General features: G+C 39.9%; 1 protein-coding gene across 8 annotated transcripts in view; it reads right to left on the minus strand.

Annotated features, from left to right (window-relative positions):
* The window catches only part of LIMCH1 (LIM and calponin homology domains 1), a 338,591-nt gene that overhangs the window by 35,443 nt on the left and 283,511 nt on the right, over nucleotides 1-19,637 (minus strand). For all 8 annotated transcript variants that reach the window (XM_060091444.1, XM_060091435.1, XM_060091495.1 and 5 more), the window contains 4 exons: nucleotides 18,363-18,581; nucleotides 5,959-6,049; nucleotides 4,280-4,443; nucleotides 483-588 (listed from right to left, as the gene is read on the minus strand). In XM_060091444.1, coding sequence (XP_059947427.1) covers nucleotides 483-588; nucleotides 4,280-4,443; nucleotides 5,959-6,049; nucleotides 18,363-18,581 — 580 coding nt within the window. The remainder of the gene's footprint in view (nucleotides 1-482; nucleotides 589-4,279; nucleotides 4,444-5,958; nucleotides 6,050-18,362; nucleotides 18,582-19,637) is intronic.

A 19,637-nucleotide genomic window follows, 5' to 3' on the forward strand; every position in this document is an offset into this window, starting at 1 on the left:
CATCATGCACAGCCAGGAACTATTATGGGGCAAGAAAATCTGACTTTCTTCCAAAATCACTGTCAAATTAAATGAATATTTTAGGAAGACTAGGCAATTAACAGTTAATGAACTTGATATAATATTAAGATCATAAACTATTAAAGTTATTGATTTTTTATTTTGTAATTTTTAAAATATTTAAGAGCCAATAAAAATTATTTTCGGGTATGAAATACTTGTATAGGCCCTATTGTGCCTACAATGCCTGGCTGACAAAACGGTCTTGGCAGCTGGGGTTCCTGGCTAAGCCAAATAGAGACTGTAGCTCCAAACCTCCATTCTGAAGTGATTAATTCAGCCATCATGGACTCTGGCAAACCCAATGGCTAAAGGTACATCAACATAAAGGAAGTAATCTCCCTTGAAAATGAAGAATATTTCACTACAAATGGGCCCAGCAGAACACGTAGAACTAAAACAAAACATTTCTATCTTTTTACCTTGAGAACTGAGATTTGGCAAAGGTAATTGGCTGCTTTCAGGCATTTTGTCCAGAAATGGAAACGTCAGGGTTGCTTCTGGTTCTGGAGATTTTGGCTTTACCACCTGGATCATGGGCAACAGACATAAACATTACAAGTATTGTCCATTAATAAATGCACAGGTGAAATAAAATGTAAGGATCCATGGCTACAATAAGTCAATAAGCCCAAACATTTAAATTGTAAATGGAAAATTTTGCCCCTTCTCTAAACCCCTTCATGTTTTTCTACATTAATATAGAGGTCAATTTTTCAGAGAAATCAAACTAGAGCATAAAAATTTGATGATCATGTTTCTTCAAACTCAGAGGACAATATTTCATATTTGAGATAATACATCACTCTGTCTCATGTTCTTATTGGGATCAATCACGGTTTCTCTTCTTGGTACTACATCATACTGAATTTGTAATGTCAGGAAGTGAGATGTTCCACTTAAGATTTAAAAAAAATTCTTACTATGTAAGTATTAAATATTAAAGTAATATTACCTTCTAATGGGCATTATTCTTGAGACACTACATACCCCCCCCCAACAAATTTACGCAAAGCACATTACAGACAATATACTGTGCTTGTTGACAAAGAAGCATTATTGTAAATAACCATTATATCAAACAGTGCCATAGCGATGATGCCCTTAAGGGATTTTTGAAGCATGTTAGACCACGTGACCTTATGGTAAATAGATCCTAAATTACAGGCTTTAAAAATTCTTATGTTTGCTTTGTAAAAACAGATTTTTCTTGTTATTGCTAGTTAATTTTATTTTGTTTCTCCCCAGTCGGAAGGGCCTTTGGTAGAACACCCTCCTTCCGATTTGTTGCTTCTAATCAACTGATTCCTGAAAGACCAGATAACCAAACTAATGACCAAAATAAAGAGTCAATAGACTCTGAGCAGAGATCAGAATGAGGAGTGTGGCTGTATCAGTTCCGATGTCCTTTTAGCTGCTTAAAGAATCTTCTCTGATTCACTGGCTGGTGGCCATGAAGAGATTAATTTTATGGCCAGTGGGCAAGTGAGGCTCCAGAGCACTTGTTTCATCATAAGCTGATCTCTTATTTGGTCCTCAGGATGATTTAATGTCTAGAATTTCTCCTCAGTAAGATTTTATTTTTCTTGATGAATAATATATTCAACCCTAACGGAATCTTGAAGAAAATACAGTTAATTGTTCTGCATTACAGAGGTCAACCAGATGTCCAAATGAACTTCAGTGTTAAACATGCAGCAAAACCTAAGGCCTAGATTTACCAAAGTTGACAACTCTCAAATCTTAAGCTCATACCATTTCCTCCATAGTGGAATTGACAAAAATATGTTTCAGATAATGCCTGGTTGTAAATGAAACAGTTAATCTCAGCAGAAATGCTCAAAATACCCACTATGTAAAAAGTCAGCCTGTGTGCATTGGTACTTCGTTTTATAAAGGTAACACTCTCAAGTGAAGTCAGAAAATAAAAGCTGTTGCAACCACTGTCATCATCTTTCTTTCTTTCTTTCTCTAAAAGTTAACTGTAAAGTAGAGAAAGGAGAAAAGGAGAAATTCACATGGTGTGAAAAGCATTGGGTTCAAAGACCATTATTCCATTTGCTAATCATCTAGCAGAGATTCTTAACCTGGAGTCCACAGAAAAGAAGTCATGTGGTTATACATATTTTGTACTACCTGATACCAAGGAAAACTTGGTAATGCTGTGTATTTTATGGTTTAAACAATATTATTCTGAGAATAACATTTACCAGATAGACAAAGGGTCCATGGTGCATGTACATGCGTGGGCACACGTGCAGCGTGTGTGTGTGCACACACACACTCATACACACAGAGTTAAGAACACCTGAAAACAATTTTTTCCATAGTAGGGTAGCCATGAGACTGGGGGTCCAAAGATGGATCACATAGATGAGGTTACGCAGATGAGGAATGCAGATGAATATTTTTTATGTTATGGTATCCATTTTGTTTGATTTAAAAAATATTTTTTTCTAGCAATGTTATAGAGTTTTCCTTTCATTTTATATTTACATAGGATAAAAGGTCAATTTGCAAGAAGAATAAATAAATAGATTACAAGTGTAATGTGGATCAGGCACAACCTGCAAAGGCAGGAAATCCTGTCTGCCCCCAACACTTTTCCTACAGTTAGGTTCTTCTGTTCAGACCTCCAGACCATTTTTTAATTCTCTATGTATAAAAATGGGGGAGTAGCTAGAGTCTGAAATCCCCAAAAGGCATCAGGGAAGCAGGCATTTTGGGCTCCACCAGGCATACAGCACCCTCAGCATCTTAAGGCCAGGGGCTATGTCTTATTCACTGTTGAATATCCAGTGTCTGCAGAGTACCTGGCACATAGTAGGTGCACAACCACTATTGGTTGAGTAGATGATAGATGAACCAGAACTAGAAGTGGTAAATTTTTCACTCTAAAGTCAAATCCAAATTTAGGTTTAATTTTTAAAGTTGGAATATCACCACATAAAGTATCTAGTACGCAAGTCAGTTGTACTCTATCTTGGTGACCCATCAGAATCACCTGGGGAGCTTTTGAAAATACAGATGCCTGAGCCCTGTTCCCAGAGACTGAGATTTATATGACCTGGTATCTATTAAATTCTAAAGGGTAACCAAGGTTGAGGACAACAGGTACAAAAGATGACTTTTAGACTGTGCCTGAAAACAAACTAAATTAATATGAAAGAGATTAGACTCCAAACAAAGAAGAAATTTAATAAAAACAAGATGTTAAAACCCATTATATCAGAATAATAATTTTCTAGTTTCCTTGTTATTCAAGTTCAGAGGCATCAGAAGTACCATTACTGTAAAATAGGTAAATATCGGAAAGAGAATATGGAGTAAGTTACAGATAAGCAAGCTCATGCATGGCAAACTAAAACCTAACTGCAAAGCTTTGTAACAGATATCTATACTACATTTTTCCTTTAAATGTATATAATTCTTCATAATTAAAAATTAGCCATTTAAAATAAATTTTAAAAGATGTTGAAAGAATATATTTACCACTTATTATTAATAGAGAGGTAGGTTTCAGTGACTTTTTCTCTCTCTTGCTCTATTTCTGTTTTTTATTTATATATTTTATGTATATTTACACATATTATTTGATAGATTTGTTACATATTTACATGTATATCACTGTAAATATACATTAAAAATAAATAGCTATAGGCTGAATGTTTGTGTCCCCCCAAAATTCATATGCTGAAACCCTAAACCCTCAAGGTAATGGTATTGGGAGCTGGGCCTTTTGGGAGGTGATTAGGTCATGGGGGTGAAGATCTCATGAATGGGACTAGTGACGGTATAAAAGAGACTCAGAAGAGCTCCCTTGGCCCTTCTGCCAAGTGAGGGCACAACAAGAAGACAGCTGTCTGTGAGTCAGGAAGTGGGTTCTCACCAGATGCTGACTGTCAGTGCCTTGCTCTTGCACCTCCCAGCTGCCATAACTGACAGAAATAAATTTCTGTTGTTTATAAGCCACCAAGTCTATCGTTTTCTGTTATAGCAGCCCAAGTGGCCTAACACAGACATCTTTCTATATGTAGTTACTTTTTTTTTACAATGAACATGTATTATATTTGTATTAAGAAAAAAAAATACAGATCAAAGGTAGGAAACAAGATCAGGAGAGACAATAAATCTTCATTACAAAATGGTGCCACCATAGCAGCCGGCAGTAACATGAAGCCACATGAATCGTGGACTTAACGGCTTTAGTCCACCTCACCTTTTGTGACAGCACCAGTTCCACCTTTCCACTCATTTCATTTTGCGGTTTCTTCTGGTCTTTCTCTTCTGGCACCTCGTTCTTCACCTGGGGGCTGGAGGAAAGCTCCACAAAGGCCACGGTCGGGCTGGATCGAGTCACAGTTGATGTAAAATACTGTGGCTCTGAAATGGAGTTACATTCAGAAACATAAAGAACAAGATGAAAACCATATAAAGGCTCGTTGGTGCTGCCACGCCAGGAAGTACACTGAGTACATATCTTGCCCGGGGCAACACGGAGCTGGATTACAGTGTGATGAGAGGTACAAAAGAGCTTCAGGTACTAGAATTCTCTAGGCTCTTTCATGATATTATTAAAAAATCAAGCAACATAAAACACATCAAAGAACCCCACTATGAAAAACTTAAGTTCTGAATAAGAGTCCCAGTTTACATATGAATAACACTACATGAAACAAAATGCTGGCAGGAAATATTACGAGAGGTGGGTTGGACAGGTGAACATTTATAGATAATTTCTATCCAAATTTCTTTCCAAATGAGGGGCAGCCTGACTCTTCCTTTTGTATTTCGATGTTCCTTTTTAACATCATGTTTTCATAATTGGAATGTGTTAAGGATTGTGTGGTTAAAATCAATATAATGCAATGAAAATTAAGTGTTCTCGTATATACAAAGAAGAATTTGGTACAGTCTAAAGTGGGTGGAAAAGTCACCACCTGAGGGAGCATATCAGAATGTGGAGGTACAGTCTAGTTTGAAAAAGTATACGCTAAAATTTTTAGTAATGACTTTTAATTTACTTTACAATGCCATTTAAAAATAACTTGGTATTAGAAGAGGGTGAGAGGTTTCATGTTTATCAAAAGAAAAAATGTGTTAAAAATATCGAGAAATATTACTTTAGGGAAGAGTGGGTTTCTATTCATTCTCACTGTTCATATGTGTGGCATTACTTTATTCTTTCAAACTATTCATTGGGTTTACCACTTCAGCATCTATCTATCTATCTACCTCTCTCTCTCTCTCTCTCTCTCTCTCTCTCTCTCTCTCTCTCTCTCTCTATATATATATATATATATATATATATATATATATATATATATATATATATTTTTTTTTTTTTTTAGGTACGCGGGCCTCTCACTGTTGTGGCCTCTCTTGTTGTGGAGCACAGGCTCCGGACGCGCAGGCTCAGCGGCCATGGCTCACGGGCCTAGCTGCTCCGCGGCATGTGGGATCTTCCCGGACCGGGGCACGAACCTGTGTCCCCTGAATCGGCAGGCGGACTCTCAACCATTGCGCCACCAGGGAAGCCCTCAGCATCTATTTTGATGATATATTTTTAATCTGTCTTATCTATTGTTGTTACTGTGTGTTAAATATAACCCTCAGTTTTTAGCATTATTGATTTGGGGAAATATAACTCTTTTATGATGATGGAGTTAAACTTTCAAAAAAAACCCAAAACGAAACAAGGTAGCAAAAAAGCATGGGTTCCTGTTTTTTTTTTTTTTTACAGCAAGATAAATCACTTGGTCAGAATTTCCCCCAGGAAGTCACTAGGTGGCAGCACAACCACACCAGTCACAGAGCCTCATTCACTACCTTTTCTATTTTCACTCTCTTAAGAGCTATCACGCTTTACCTTAAAACTAGTCTGTTATAAAAACAAACCTGATGAGGCAACTTCTGTATTCCCCTTTTCTGTTTTTTCACCATCATTCTCATCTTCTTGACTGTTTGTTTCAGTTTCTTCAGTGGTTGCCTAAAAGAAAAATATTTTTCCACCTTGAATACATTATCCCCTTGAAGGTTCTAGAAGGTAAAGGATTTCTTTCTCTTTTTTCCAGTAGTAGTTTTCAGGTCAACGAGGTGAGCTGCCTATATGAATTCACTCTTTTCTATTTCCAGTGGTGAAAGGCTGGGTTTGTCAGAAGGAGATGTTCCGTGAAGGAGAACATAAGTGCTGAAGCAGAACCATGTTATGAGGGCACACAACCCCACTACCTCCCCACCTCCTCTGACTGCCTCTTCTTCCTTCCTTTCACTATCAATTTTTCAAAATCATAGTTACCACTCTCTTGCTCCCAAATGCCTTTACAGTTGGCTTAGGGTCATATCACCAGTGAAAAAAAAATATTTTTTTCAAGTTGCAATTAACCTCTCAGTAGCTTGTCTTCAGCACAGATGCTGGTGGCTCTTAGCATTGTGCATTTTATTCTTGAAGTTCTCTCCCTTTCTGGGCTCTCAACAACTTTCTGTTACCCAACTTCTCATATTTCACCCCCACCCCCCCATAATTTCTGAAAGAAACTGAAGAAGACAAAAAGATATGGAAAGATATCTTGTATTCATGGGTTGGAAGAATTAATATTGTTAAAATATCCCCATTACCCAAAGCAATCTATAGATTCAATGCAATCCCTCTAAAAATTCCAATGGCATTTTTCACAGAAATAGAAAAAAAAAACCCTAAAATTCATATGGAAATACAAAGGACCCCAAATAGCTAAAGCAATCTTGAGCAAGAAGAACAAAACTGGAAGCATCACATTTCCTGATTTCAAACTATGTTACCAAGCTACATTAATCAAAACAGTTTGGTACTGGCATAAAAACAGACACAGAAATCAATGGAACAGAACATCCAGAAATCAACCCACACTTTTATGGTCAACTAATTTTTGACAAAGGCACCAAGAATACAAAATGGGTAAAGGATAGACTTTTCAGTAAATGCTGTTGGGAAAACTGGATATCGACATGCAAAAGAATGAAATTGGACTCTTATCTTACACCATACACCAAAATCAATGTCTAAATGGATAAAAGACTTAAAGGTATGACTGAAAACCATAAAACTCCTAGAAGAAAACAGGGGGAAATCTCCTAGGCATTGGTCTTAGCAATGATTTCTTGGATTTGGCACCAAAAGCTCAGGCAACAAAAGCAAAAATAAACAAATGGGACTACATCAAACTGAAATGTTTCTGCACAGCAAAGGAAATAAATAACAAAATGAGAGGGCAATCTATGGAATGGGGGAAAATATTTGCAAATCATACATCCAATAAGGGATTGATATCCAAAATATAAAAGGAACTCTTACAACTCAATAGCAAAAAACATCAAATAAACCAACTTAAAAATGGGAAAAGGACCTGAATAGACATTTTCCCAAAGAAGATATACAAATGGCCAACTGAAGTCATGTATATGAAAAGATGCTCAACATCACTAATCACCAGGGAAATCAAAACTACAGTGAGATATCACCTTATATCTTTTAGGGATTGTTATTATCAAAAAGTCAAAAGAGGGACTTCCCTGGTGCAGTGGTTAAGAACCCGCCTGCCAGTGCAGGGGACGTGGGTTCCAGCCCTGGTCGGGAAGATCCCACATGCCGCAGAGCAACTAAGCCCGTGCGCCACAAATACTGAAGCCCACGCACCTAGAGCCTGTGCCCTGCAACAAAGAGAAGGCACCGCAATGAGAAGCCTGCGCACTGCAACGAAGAGTAGCCCCCGCTCGCCGCAACTAGAGAAAGCCCACGTGCAGCAACGAAGACCCAATGCAGCCAATAAATAAATAAATAAATAAAAATGTCAAAAGATAACAAGTGTTGTTGAGAATGTGGAGAAAAGGGAACCATTGTACACTGATGGTGGGAATGTAAACTGGTACAGCCATTATGGAAAATAGTATGGAGTTTCATCAAAAATTTAAAATAGAACTATTATATGATCCAGCAATTCCACTTCTAGGTATATATAGCCAAAGGAAATGAAATCACTATCTCGAAGAGATAGCTGTACTCCCATGTTCATTGCAGCATTATTCACAATAGCCAAGTTATGGAAACAACCTAAATGTTGATGGATGACTAGATAAAGAAAACACGTATATATGTATATATTATTCATATATTCTGATACATAAATATTACTATATGCACAAATATCAATATTATACACACATATACAATGGACTATTAATGAGCCTTTAAAAAGAAGAAAATCCTGTCATTTGCGACAATATGCGTGAACCTGGAGAACATTATGCTGAGTGAAATAAGCCAGACACAGAAGGACAAATATTGCATGATCTCAGTTATATCTGGAATCTAAAAAATTAAAATTAAAAAATGCCAGACCCGTAGTAACAGAGAGTAGAATGGTAGCTACCAGAGGCTGGGGCATGGGGGAAAAGTGAAGGGGAAAAAAAAGTAAAACGATTGTTGCCTGGGTCTGAGGGGAGTGGGCCATGGGCAACTATTGTTTAACGGGTACAGAGTTTCAGTTTAGCAAGACGAAAAGAGTTCTGGAGATGGATGGTGGCAATGGTTGCACAACAATATGAATGTACTAAATACTACTAAACTGTGCACTTAAAAATGGTTAAGATAGTAAATTTTATGTTTTACTTTACCACAATAAAAAATGGGAAAAAATTTGTAAAAAAATTATTTGGAAATTTTCAAAGTTAAAAAAAAGACACAAGGAAACTTTAAGCCACTAGCCTTTCAAGCTGCTAAAGAATTTTATAATAGCATCTAGTGGCAAAGATATGCTTATTCTTTTGGAGGATGGGGTAGTTTTGACATCTTCATAACTAGATGAGCACTTTCTAATGACAGATAACTGTGTATCAATTCTGGAAGAACAAAATATTAAATTAACATGCACCTTTAAAACCCTAGGAAGGAAATAAGCATCATATTTATACTACTTAATGGATTTTGTAACTTTTTAATACATCAAGAAGCCTGAATTGAAGCCCTTTAAGAGACTTAATGAGTGGAAATGGTTAAATAAACCAAAGTCTCTTTTATTATAGTGAAGTTACATATATATGTTCTCTGTGTGTGTGTGTGTCTGTACACTGTTATATGAACAACTGACATGAGAGTAGCATTTGAAGACCCACCAGCCTAGTATTACAACAGAATAACCTGGGTTTAATAATTTAAAGTGTCCCCCCCACACACAGAAGTATTAATACATAGTATTTTTTGTTTTATGATGTTAATATATAAATACTGCCAGAGATACTGATTTTTAATATATAAAATACTGTCTGAAATACTGATTTTTAGGTTTTCTCCTCAAATGGATTAGATTATGGAAAACTATCTGAGGTTGGGAAACAAATTTGCAGTTAAATATTGATGAATGATGCTCTTGAGAACACTGGTGTTTCCAGTGACTGGAAATAAATAACTACAAAAACTGAGCCAAAGCCTTCCCGGCCCAAACATGAACAAAGAAATGGACATATTTTATTAAATCTTAGATGCCATCAAGTTTAAGCTGTATTATTTTAGGTACTACTAAGAAAGAAAGCAAACTACCTGTTAAATAGGACACACTATTGATTATAAGACATATCCTGAGAAAAAGACATGTCCTGATTTAGGGATGCTCAAGTGTGGCAAGTGTGCCCCTTGGAATCAATGAAATAAGATAATTCATGAAGTCCTTTAGACATAATTTTTTTTAATTTATTTATTTAATTTATTTATTTTTGGCTGCATTGGGTCTTCGTTGCTGTGCGCAGGCTTTCCCTAGTTGTGGCGAGCAGGGGCTACTCTTTGTTGCGGTGTGTGGGCTTCTCATTGCTGTGTCTTCTCTTGTTGCAGAGCACGGGCTCTAGGCGCACAGGCTTCAGTAGTTGTGGCTCACGGGCTCTAGAGTGCAGGCTCAGTAGTTGTGGCTCGTGGCTCTAGAGCGCAGGCTCAGTAGTTGTGGCGCACGGGCTTAGGCTCCGCGGCATGTGGGATCTTCCCGGACCAGGGCTCGAACCCGTGTCCCCTGCATTGGCAGGCGGATTCTTAACCGCTGCGCCATGAGGGAAGCCCTAGACATAATTTATAATGCAGAAGAGACAAAGTTCTCAAGCACTACTTCAGTAAGGATGATTTTACTAGCACACCTCATTTCAGTAATATTTTACTTATGCATGACTAATGCAGAACTTCGATTTTCAAGAATACTCATGTTTCTGGATGCATTTCTATGTGGCTTAACACTCAAATACTGAACTCCCAGATGACCCAATTTATCTTCCCTTAAAATTATGTTTTAATGGTTATACACTGTTGTCACTGTAGCCATGGTCAATATTTACTAGATTTCCCACATGTCAGCACTTGATGTGGATTATCTTCCTTAGTCCTCAGAGCAAGCTTGTAAAGTCTGCACCAATATGATTCCCTTTATACAGGTGAGGAAGCTGAGGCCCAGGAGGCTAAGTGACTTACCCAGAGCCACACTGCTAGTAGGCAGGGGAGGTAGGAACCTTGACCTGTGCTGGTAACCTCAATGCTCCAACATCTGGACTTGGAGTCACACCCACTGCCAACTTCTCCCCAGGTATTTAAAGGTTTTGACCCATAAGATGCAATCCAGAACCTGAGTGTCCCAAGTTTATTGCTGAAATGATTCAAACTGCCATTTCCATGCCCTTGCCTTCTCATCCATTCTACCTCATCCTTTCCATTCTACCTCTCATCCATTTATTTATTTATTTATTTATTTTATTTTATTTTTTGTGCGGTACATGGGCCTCTCACTGTTGTGGCCTCTCCCGTTGCGGAGCACAGGCTCTGGACGCGCAGGCTCAGCGGCCATGGCTCACGGGCCCAGCCGCTCCACGGCATGTGGGATCTTCCCGCACCGGGGCACGAACCCGTGTCCCCTGCATCGGCAGGCGGACTCTCAACCACTGCGCCACCAGGGAAGCCCTCATCCATTTATTATGCAAAAGATGAGAACTCTCCAGGATCTCTCGGGACAGGGGGCAAGTTAGCCAAGTCTCCACTTCCCAGGGCAGCTTGAGACCGGACCACCCCCAGCCATCACCCCATCTTGAGGCTTTTGATCCAGTCCAGGTTCTTAGGGGGGCAGGGACCCAGCATGGTATCTGACATAGAGTCAACATGTAACCCACGATAGGGAAGCAAATGTTAGATGCAATATTTACGAAATTTATACTGTCAAGCTTAGTTTAAATGCATACTAGTCATCAAAATCAAGCTATTACTAACAAAATATTCAGGATAAATTAAGAGAAAAAGCAAGTTACAACACAATTTGAATAACATGAGCCCCCAAAATATTTTATATACACTGAGAAAAAGAGAAGGATGCACATTTTAAAAAATCTTAATTTCTGAGTGGCTGGAGTAATAACTAGTTTATATTTTTTTATGGTTTTCTATATTCTGTTATAGCCAGTTCAATTAACTTCTGTCTGATACTCCATTCTGAAGTCTTGTTACTTTTGTACTCACATCATTACTTCAAAGGTAATGAGTTCAAAATTGGCAGTTTTAACCAGTGCTGATGGACTCAGAGATTGGCCTGAAACAAACCTGTCTTGCTGGAAAATGTGCTTTATGGCCCACACTTTCCTTTGGTTATAGCTGAAAAGAGGAGAAGGCTTCCCTTCTCCAACTGGTAATACTGTCTCAAGAATGAAAATAAAAACAGATCCCTGGACATGAATGAATGAGAGCACAGAAAGGTTACAGGGGCCTAAGCCAGGAGTTGGCATCTCCTTGACTAAGAACACCATCTAAACTGGCCCTGGTGCCAGACCGAGCCCTGAGGCCACCGGTGGGAGGTGGCAGTTTCCTAGCTTGAGAGGGACATGGTCTAGCCACAGACCTACCTGGCTTTGGGCTGTTCTTTTAACAAGAATCTTACTGGTGAACCAGCCCAGAGAGCGTCTCTGTGGAATGAATTGGAAATATGAAGCAGGAGAGGACAAATGGTCCTGAGACCCAGGGTCTGAGTGGCCCTGTTTCTAGGACAGAGGAGGTATGAAAGCTTGGACTGATCATTTAACCTCTACGGGTTGGAAGGTGTGATGTCCAAGGTCCTTACCTGAGCTGCTATTTGGTGACTCTGACTGATTGTCCGGCTCCAGTCCTGAAGAACTTACCTGGACGCAAGCCTGGAAAATCAGTCTATTTATGTCTTGGCAGCAGGACCCAGGTGCCACATATGCCATGCATGTGTTTCCCTTTTTGCTTTTACATCACCAAATATCTATTTTCACTGGTTGAAAGAGGATCTACGTGGAGAATCAGCCTTTCCACTCCTTAAACTTTTTCTTTTTGCCTTAAACTTCTCCAACCAACAATGTGTGGGTCTGACCCAGGTCAGATGGGCTAGGTTTGATTTTTTTATTGTTCCTGATGTATACTATCTTGAAGTCTATAAACACTTTCATACCTAAATATCTTTAATGACTTAATTAGAGTATTAAATCTAATGCTCTTGCAACTACTTCTGGATGGAGTAAAACAGTTTCTAGAGAAATGTCTGTTGACATTTGACATCTAAGAGGAATCTGCAGTTGGTCACAGTTGTAAGGAAAACAGCACCTACTCAAATGCCTTCACCCTGCTCTCACTGAAAAATGAAATGTTTCAAGAAAGATCTGATTGTCTGTTTTCCTGGATCAGAAAACATTAGTAAAGTACTGAATTTTCAAGAGGAAGGCCTAGAGCTTTGTCAAGGTGGAAAGATCTTGTTACTTAGTTTGAGAAACGCAGATGAAGTTGTTTAGATCCCTCAGAGCTGAGTTTGGCCGTTGGTCAATGAGGGAGAATTGCCACAGACCAGGTGGGAGGGTGCTGCCAGCGCAGAGGGCATGCAGGACATCGGTTGGGGTGAGCTGGCAAGAGGGCGCTGACAGGAGGTCAACGGGTGAGAGTCCTGGGGGTTTAGGTGGCAGAGGGAAGCCAGACTTGGGAAAGAGTGAATAATAGGAGAACCAAAAAGAGCTGCTGGAAGAAGCATGTGAGCATCTGCAAGGGCAATCGTCTTCTGGAAAAAGCTGTTCATGTCTGTTTGCTTCCTAGAGAATTACAGCTGGAGCTACTGACGGGCTGAGTTGGAAGACAACATGGAATTTATCACATTTGTTTGAAATTCACATCTGTTCAATATGGTGATTCTGATGACCTTACTTTAACCTAAAAAACTTTGCACCTCTCACCCTTCCAGGCTTCTGAAAAATATACGGTAACTTTCTTTCTCCCATTTGTTGAATGACAATGTTAAAACTAACTTAAGGGCACCTCTATGAGTCACTGTGACATCATGCTAAGTGCTCTATGCATATGAATTCTCATGATAACCATCAGATGCCTATACTATTATTATCCTTATTTTAAATATAAACTGAGGCTCGGGGGGGTTTGGTCTTTGACCTAGTGCATGGGGTACTTTAGGTATTTTAGGAAAGGGTCATTTTTGGCAACAACAAGGCAGGAAGAGATTCAAAGACTCACACTGGATCAAGAAAACACTAGACTATCTTGAAGGGAGACATTTCTCTGTAGGTCACTAAACAGGATAAATTAGTCCTTAGATTAAAAGACCTTCCAAATTCTTTTCCAATCCTGGATTCTACAAGTCTAGTATTTGTGCTATGATATGATTTTCTTACAGAAGCCAATATTTTAAAATGCAAAAAAAAGTGAGTGTTAGATTTCCACTGGGAAATATCTCAAGGATAACTGGGAGGGGCCATGGGGGCCCCCATCCCTCTGGTTGGAGTGTATGGCATCTAGTCACCCTCATCACCTCTTAGCCCTGTGACCCCCACTTAAGGTCTTTGCTTCTGCTGGTCGCAACATGTGGAACAGCTTGCTTCCCCCCTCCATTCCAATGCAAAGCCTACAAGTTGATTTTGAAATTCACATAAAACCTTCCCAACTAGACTAACTCCAGCCTACAATGATCTTACCTGTTCCTTGCCATTTTATGTCCCTCTAGGCTTCTAACCCTGTTTTCTAGCTCTTAATTAAATACTATGTTATATACTTTGCTAGTTGCTTTATGAAAATTGCTCTCATAGCAAGTTCATGAGTTTCTTTTTCAATTTCAAAAATGGGCCACAGAGTAGGTCATTTATTCATGCTTATCAGGTAACGGACAACCATAAGCACAACTGCTATCACGATCTCATTACCTTAAAGGTGATTCAGTTGAGGATGATCTGGAGTTTGTTGGTCTCAATAGACATACCCAGAGTATTAAAAATTAATAACAAGCCAAACTTAATTTAGGATCTATTTCTAAAGTAAGAGTCGATGGTCTCAAGAGTTTCTAATGAGAAAGATAAGGTAGAAGGAACCTAAAGACGTGACGTCATACGCAAAAGTGGTTGTGCTGACGCAAGAGGCTGACCCTCCCACCTCACACCCCGTGGCCCATTGCAGTGTGGTGCCCACTCTCCTCTGCCACTCGGCCTCTCCTTCTGAGCTAATGCTCCTGCCTACTGGTACTGTGCCCTTTGAATAGTTCCAGCTCACCCTGAAGGAACCGTGACATTTTAGTGGTGGGTGAGGCTACTCCTTTGTAAAAAGTATATCTGTTGGGAATGCAGTTTTGGGAAGAAAGACACTATTTAAAAAGAAGAACACTATTCCTTTGACAGCCCCACAGAATGGGCTAAATGAATTAGAAACAGCAAATCAAGTGCAAGCTGGTAAAAAGGCCTGGGAGGCTGTTGAGTGCAGCCTCCTGTTTCAAGCTGGTCACCATATTTTGCCATGACCAATGAATTCTACCATTTCAATGGGAATATACTGGCTGAAACACAGTCAAGAAATGCTTTTCTTGGAACATGGAGAAGGAAGTAAAATGAGGAGTGGGTTTAAAAATGTCTCTTAGGGGATTTCCCTGGTGGTGCAGTGGTTAAGAGTCCACTTGCCAATGCAGGGGACACGGGTTCGAGCCCTGGTCCCGGAAGATTCCACATGTCACGGAGCAACTCAGCCCATGTGCCACAATTTCGCTCACCACAACTAGAGAAAGCCCACGCGCATCGAAGACCCAACACAGCCAAAAATAAATAAATAAATTAATTAATTAATGAAAAGAAAACGGCTCTTAGGATAACATATTCTAAACGGAAAACTTTTGGTGTCATAAGTTGTAAGCGAGTATGAAGAGTGTTTTAGCCAAAATTTCGTGAAGTGCAGCTAACAACTTGGCTCGAAGTCTGATACATACAGGTAGTTATCTACCCAGAAAATAACGTAGTAGCCCCTGACATGGTTAATTCAAGAGCCTAAAGTACTAGACATGAGGTAAATAAATGCTATGACCTCTTCAGAACCACTAGGGTTTACTGAACTAGAAATCACTCCAAACTAGGCAGTTTTTTCCAGAGTAAGAGACTCCCAGGCTCTTCCATGAGATTAGACCTCAGGCTGCCCAGGATCAGGATGGTTTCCAGAAAAAAGTCCACAAGGCCACCTTTTGACTAGGGCTTTCCTTGTTACACCGTATATACCTCTGAAATAACATGATTTCTTTCAGATCATCTAATTTTGCCTCTCTTGAAACAAGATACTTTTGGGGCAATGTAACCAATGTGACATATTTCAATCCATCTTCTCTTTGCCATTAGAGAGTATAGCAGTACAACTACTGTTAAGGTGGAAAATGCCTGGCAGTAAGAGACAATAGGCTATTTTCTTTTTATGTTGCTCATTGTAAAAATAAGAAAATTAGTAATTATTGAGAATGAGGGTTTTTTTTTTTTTTTTTTTTTTTTTTGCGGTACGCGGGCCTCTCACTGCCGTGGCCTCGCCCGTTGCAGAGCACAGGCTCCGGACGTGCAGGCTCCAGACGCGCAGGCTCAGCAGCCATGGCTCACGGGCCCAGCCACTCCGTGGCATGTGGGATCTTCCCGGACCGGGGCACGAACCCGTGTCCCCTGCATCGGCAGGCAGACTCTCAACCACTGCGCCACCAGGGAAGCCCCAAGAATGAGTATTTTTTAAGGGAGGTTTAGTAAAACCCCAAAACAGACAAATAAAACCCCCTTTTCTTCTGTTTATGATTCCATATAAGATTGATAAAGCTTTTTCCCCAAAGGGTTAGAAGCTTCGAACAAGAGAGATTAAATAGTTGGTGTGGGAAGTTTAGACCTTATACCGTCTGGTCTCTTTACTTATTCCTTTAACTTCTGCTGGTAAAAAATCTATTCCGCCAAGGGCAGGGTTCCTCCCAGATTCAAACAACAAAATGGTCAGAGGGCAGAGGTAAAGGTAGAGAATGGACACGTGCCTGATAGCAGAGCCCTTAGGATCTGTTCTTGGAATTAATCTACTGGGCCTGACTAAGCCCTGTGTACCTCTGTTATGGGACCAGTGTGGCTCCTACACTGTTGCTTCTCCAAAGTACAGGGACAAAGAACTGTGCTCAACAGTATGTGCAAAGGTCCTGTGGCCTGATGGACAGAGTAACCAGATTGAGTCATGGAAAGGTACTTATGAAGGGAACTTAGGAAACACTCATTATTAAGTGTGGCAAAAGAAAAATAAGAACAGAATTACTAACTGTCCCAGAAAAGCAATCCTACCACTGCAATGTCTAATTAATTGGGGGAACTTCACATTTAAATTTAAGAGCATAAGTTCATGTTGACTCTACTAGTAATGTTCCCACACTCCTAGCAGAACTCAGTGTTCCATCTCATGATAACACGTAAGAACTCTTCAGAGGTGGTAACATTCATGCAAATGAAAAGTAGAATTAAATTCCAGGTTGAGGGATTCAGCCTGTGCCTTGATCACAAAACTTTTCTCCTAGAGACCAGCAAACATGTTACCATGGTGAGGAAGTTATTTTGGTCTATTCCACTTTGAATCTCTTTCTAGGGCTTGAGCACTGTGAGGAAGAGTTAAATGCTCTCAACTCCTCTGCGAAAACATATTTTATTCTTCAAAAGACAAATCCTGGAGATAAGAAAAATAATATCTAGTCCTCTGGAGGGGTTTAGGTAGCTGGGTCATTTAACTTAGCCCTGGAGCTGGAAGACAAGTTTCCCTCTGGACCAAACTTTTCTAGGTGCTGGGGGAAAATTTTTGACAGTTTCCCCCTTCCTTTATAATTCCAACCCAAACACTATAAATTAAAACCATAGAAATCAGCCTCTGGTGAGAACAGATAAGGCTGAACAGAGTCCGATTCTACCCCAAAAGCCGGCCTTTATCTGTGGTACTGACAGTTGGGGTTTGATCAGCAAAACCAGCACGAACCCTGGTGAGAGATCTAAGAAAAAGTGTAATCTTCTTGATGACGTTTTATACTCCAAATAAGCAAATCTAATGTTATTTTGAGTTCTCTCTTCTGCTATTCTTGAATTACCCTACATTTTTCAGCTTGGCCATTCAATAGTACTTCTAATTACACTGGATTTCAGGGGCTAAACCAATAAAAAAGTTAATTTGATTTTTAATGAGTTTTTTAAAACTAATAAGAAAGATACCGTTTTATACAAATTGTCAAGGATGGAAAGTCAGGTTCTGGTGGCACCAGTTATTTTCAAATTATTTTAACAAGTCTGATGGGGTCCTGAATAAACAAAAATGAAGGTATTTCAGAGATTTATTTCTTTTTATATAACACTAGACACCAATCACAGGGGGACAAGAGAAAGGTTTTTACTCATAACACATGACACCTTCTGCTATATTCCTCTGTTAGGGCTGAACTGCGTCCTCCCCCATATTTATGTGTGGAGGTCCTAAACTCAATTACCTCAGAATGTGACTTTATTTGGAAACAGGATTTTTGCAGATGTAATTAAATTAACACGAGGTCATACTGGAGTGGAGTAGGTCCCTAATCCAGTATGACCTGTGTCCTCATAAAAAGGGGAGACTTGGACACGGACAACACACAGGGAGAGTGTCATGTGAACATGAAGGCAGAGATCAGGGTGGTGCATCTATCTCTTCTTTGGCAGAGAACGCCAAAGACTGCCAGCAAACCACCAGCGGCCAGGACCAGATTCTCCCTCATAGACACCAGAAGGAACCAACCCTGCCAACACCTTGACTTTGGACTTCCAGCCAGCAGGGCCATGAGACAATTAATATCTGTTGTGTAAGCCACTCAGTTTGTGTCACTTCGTTATGGCAGCCCTAGCAAACTAATACATCTTCCTAGAAAGAAATGATCATTATCCGGACCTACTTATTTTTTTTTAAATAGATTCTTTCACACTGAAATTACCCCGAAGAGGAAAAAAAAAAGTTTGCTTCTTACCATCAGCTCTTGGGGAAGAGAACTTGGCTTCTTTATGTTGATCTCAATGCTACTGTTGTCTTGTTTCAGCTCCATGGGGGACCCATGCACTCTGGCCACACCTTCAAACATCTGGGATTTGGTCAACGAGGGGGCAAGTGCCACCGGGGGACACTCTCTTTCCTTCTCCTCCTCGTCAACGTGAACCGTCTCTCCATTCATGGTGACTTTCCCATCTACCTGTAAAAACCGGAATGAACAAGAACATGCTATTCCCCAGCAAAAGACTGTAACAAAATAACACGTTCAGAATCACCTTAAATCATTAGCATTTAATAATCATGGTCTAACAAAGAATAAGGTCTTTTATATGCTTCAGTCAGTTCTAGAAACTAGGGCTCCTCTAATTGCCATCTTTGAAGGCTTCTTTAAAAGTTGGTCTGCCTTCTCAGGCTGCTTCACGTTAGAATACATTTCATGTTCACCTTACTGTGGGTCTGTTTTTATTTTGCAGTATAGAAAATCAAGGGCATATTTGGGTTCCAGTAATTTTTCATTTACTTTCTGACTGCTAATCCACAACTTTGAGTTTTTTTTTCTGATTAGCATATTAAATTAGGTGGAGCTCATCTTAGATCAGGAATATTTCGCAGGTTATCCTGTCATGGTCAGGAGCAATGGGTACTTTTTGGAAGCTATCATGGAGGGCAGGGAACCTGGTGCTATGCTATGTGACAGTAAATTCCTATTTCTAGTTAACCTGACCATCGCATTTTCTTCAAGAAAAAGAGGCCATGCACATTAAAATATTTTTGTTTTGCACCCATGTCTAGGGAGGGTAGTGGGAGCGAGAAAGAAGGAGTGACAGTGGTTAGTCTGGCTTATTAAAAGGCATCTAGAAATATCTGTCTTAAGGTCTGACAGTATGTAGCGTGGTCCTGAAAAGAAGCTCTGCAGTGAGACAGCCTCAGAGTGAGTCCTGGCTCTACTGCTTAACAGCCATGTAATCTTCAACCTCGGTTTCCTCACCTTTATTATTTATTTATTTATTTATTTATTTATTTATTTTGCAGTACGTGGGCCTCTCACTGTTGTGGCCTCTCCCGTTGCGGAGCACAGGCTTCGGACGCGCAGGCTCAGCGGCCATGGCTCACGGGCCCAGCCGCTCCACGGCATGTGGGATCTTCCCGGACCGGGGCACGAACCAGTGTCCCCTGCATCGGCAGGCAGACTCTCAACCACTGCGCCACCAGGGAAGCCTTCCTCACCTTTATGATAATAGTATTTCTTAATGAT

This window comes from Mesoplodon densirostris, chromosome 1 (assembly GCF_025265405.1).
Source record: "Mesoplodon densirostris isolate mMesDen1 chromosome 1, mMesDen1 primary haplotype, whole genome shotgun sequence".
Classification (NCBI taxonomy): Eukaryota; Metazoa; Chordata; class Mammalia; order Artiodactyla; family Ziphiidae; genus Mesoplodon; species Mesoplodon densirostris.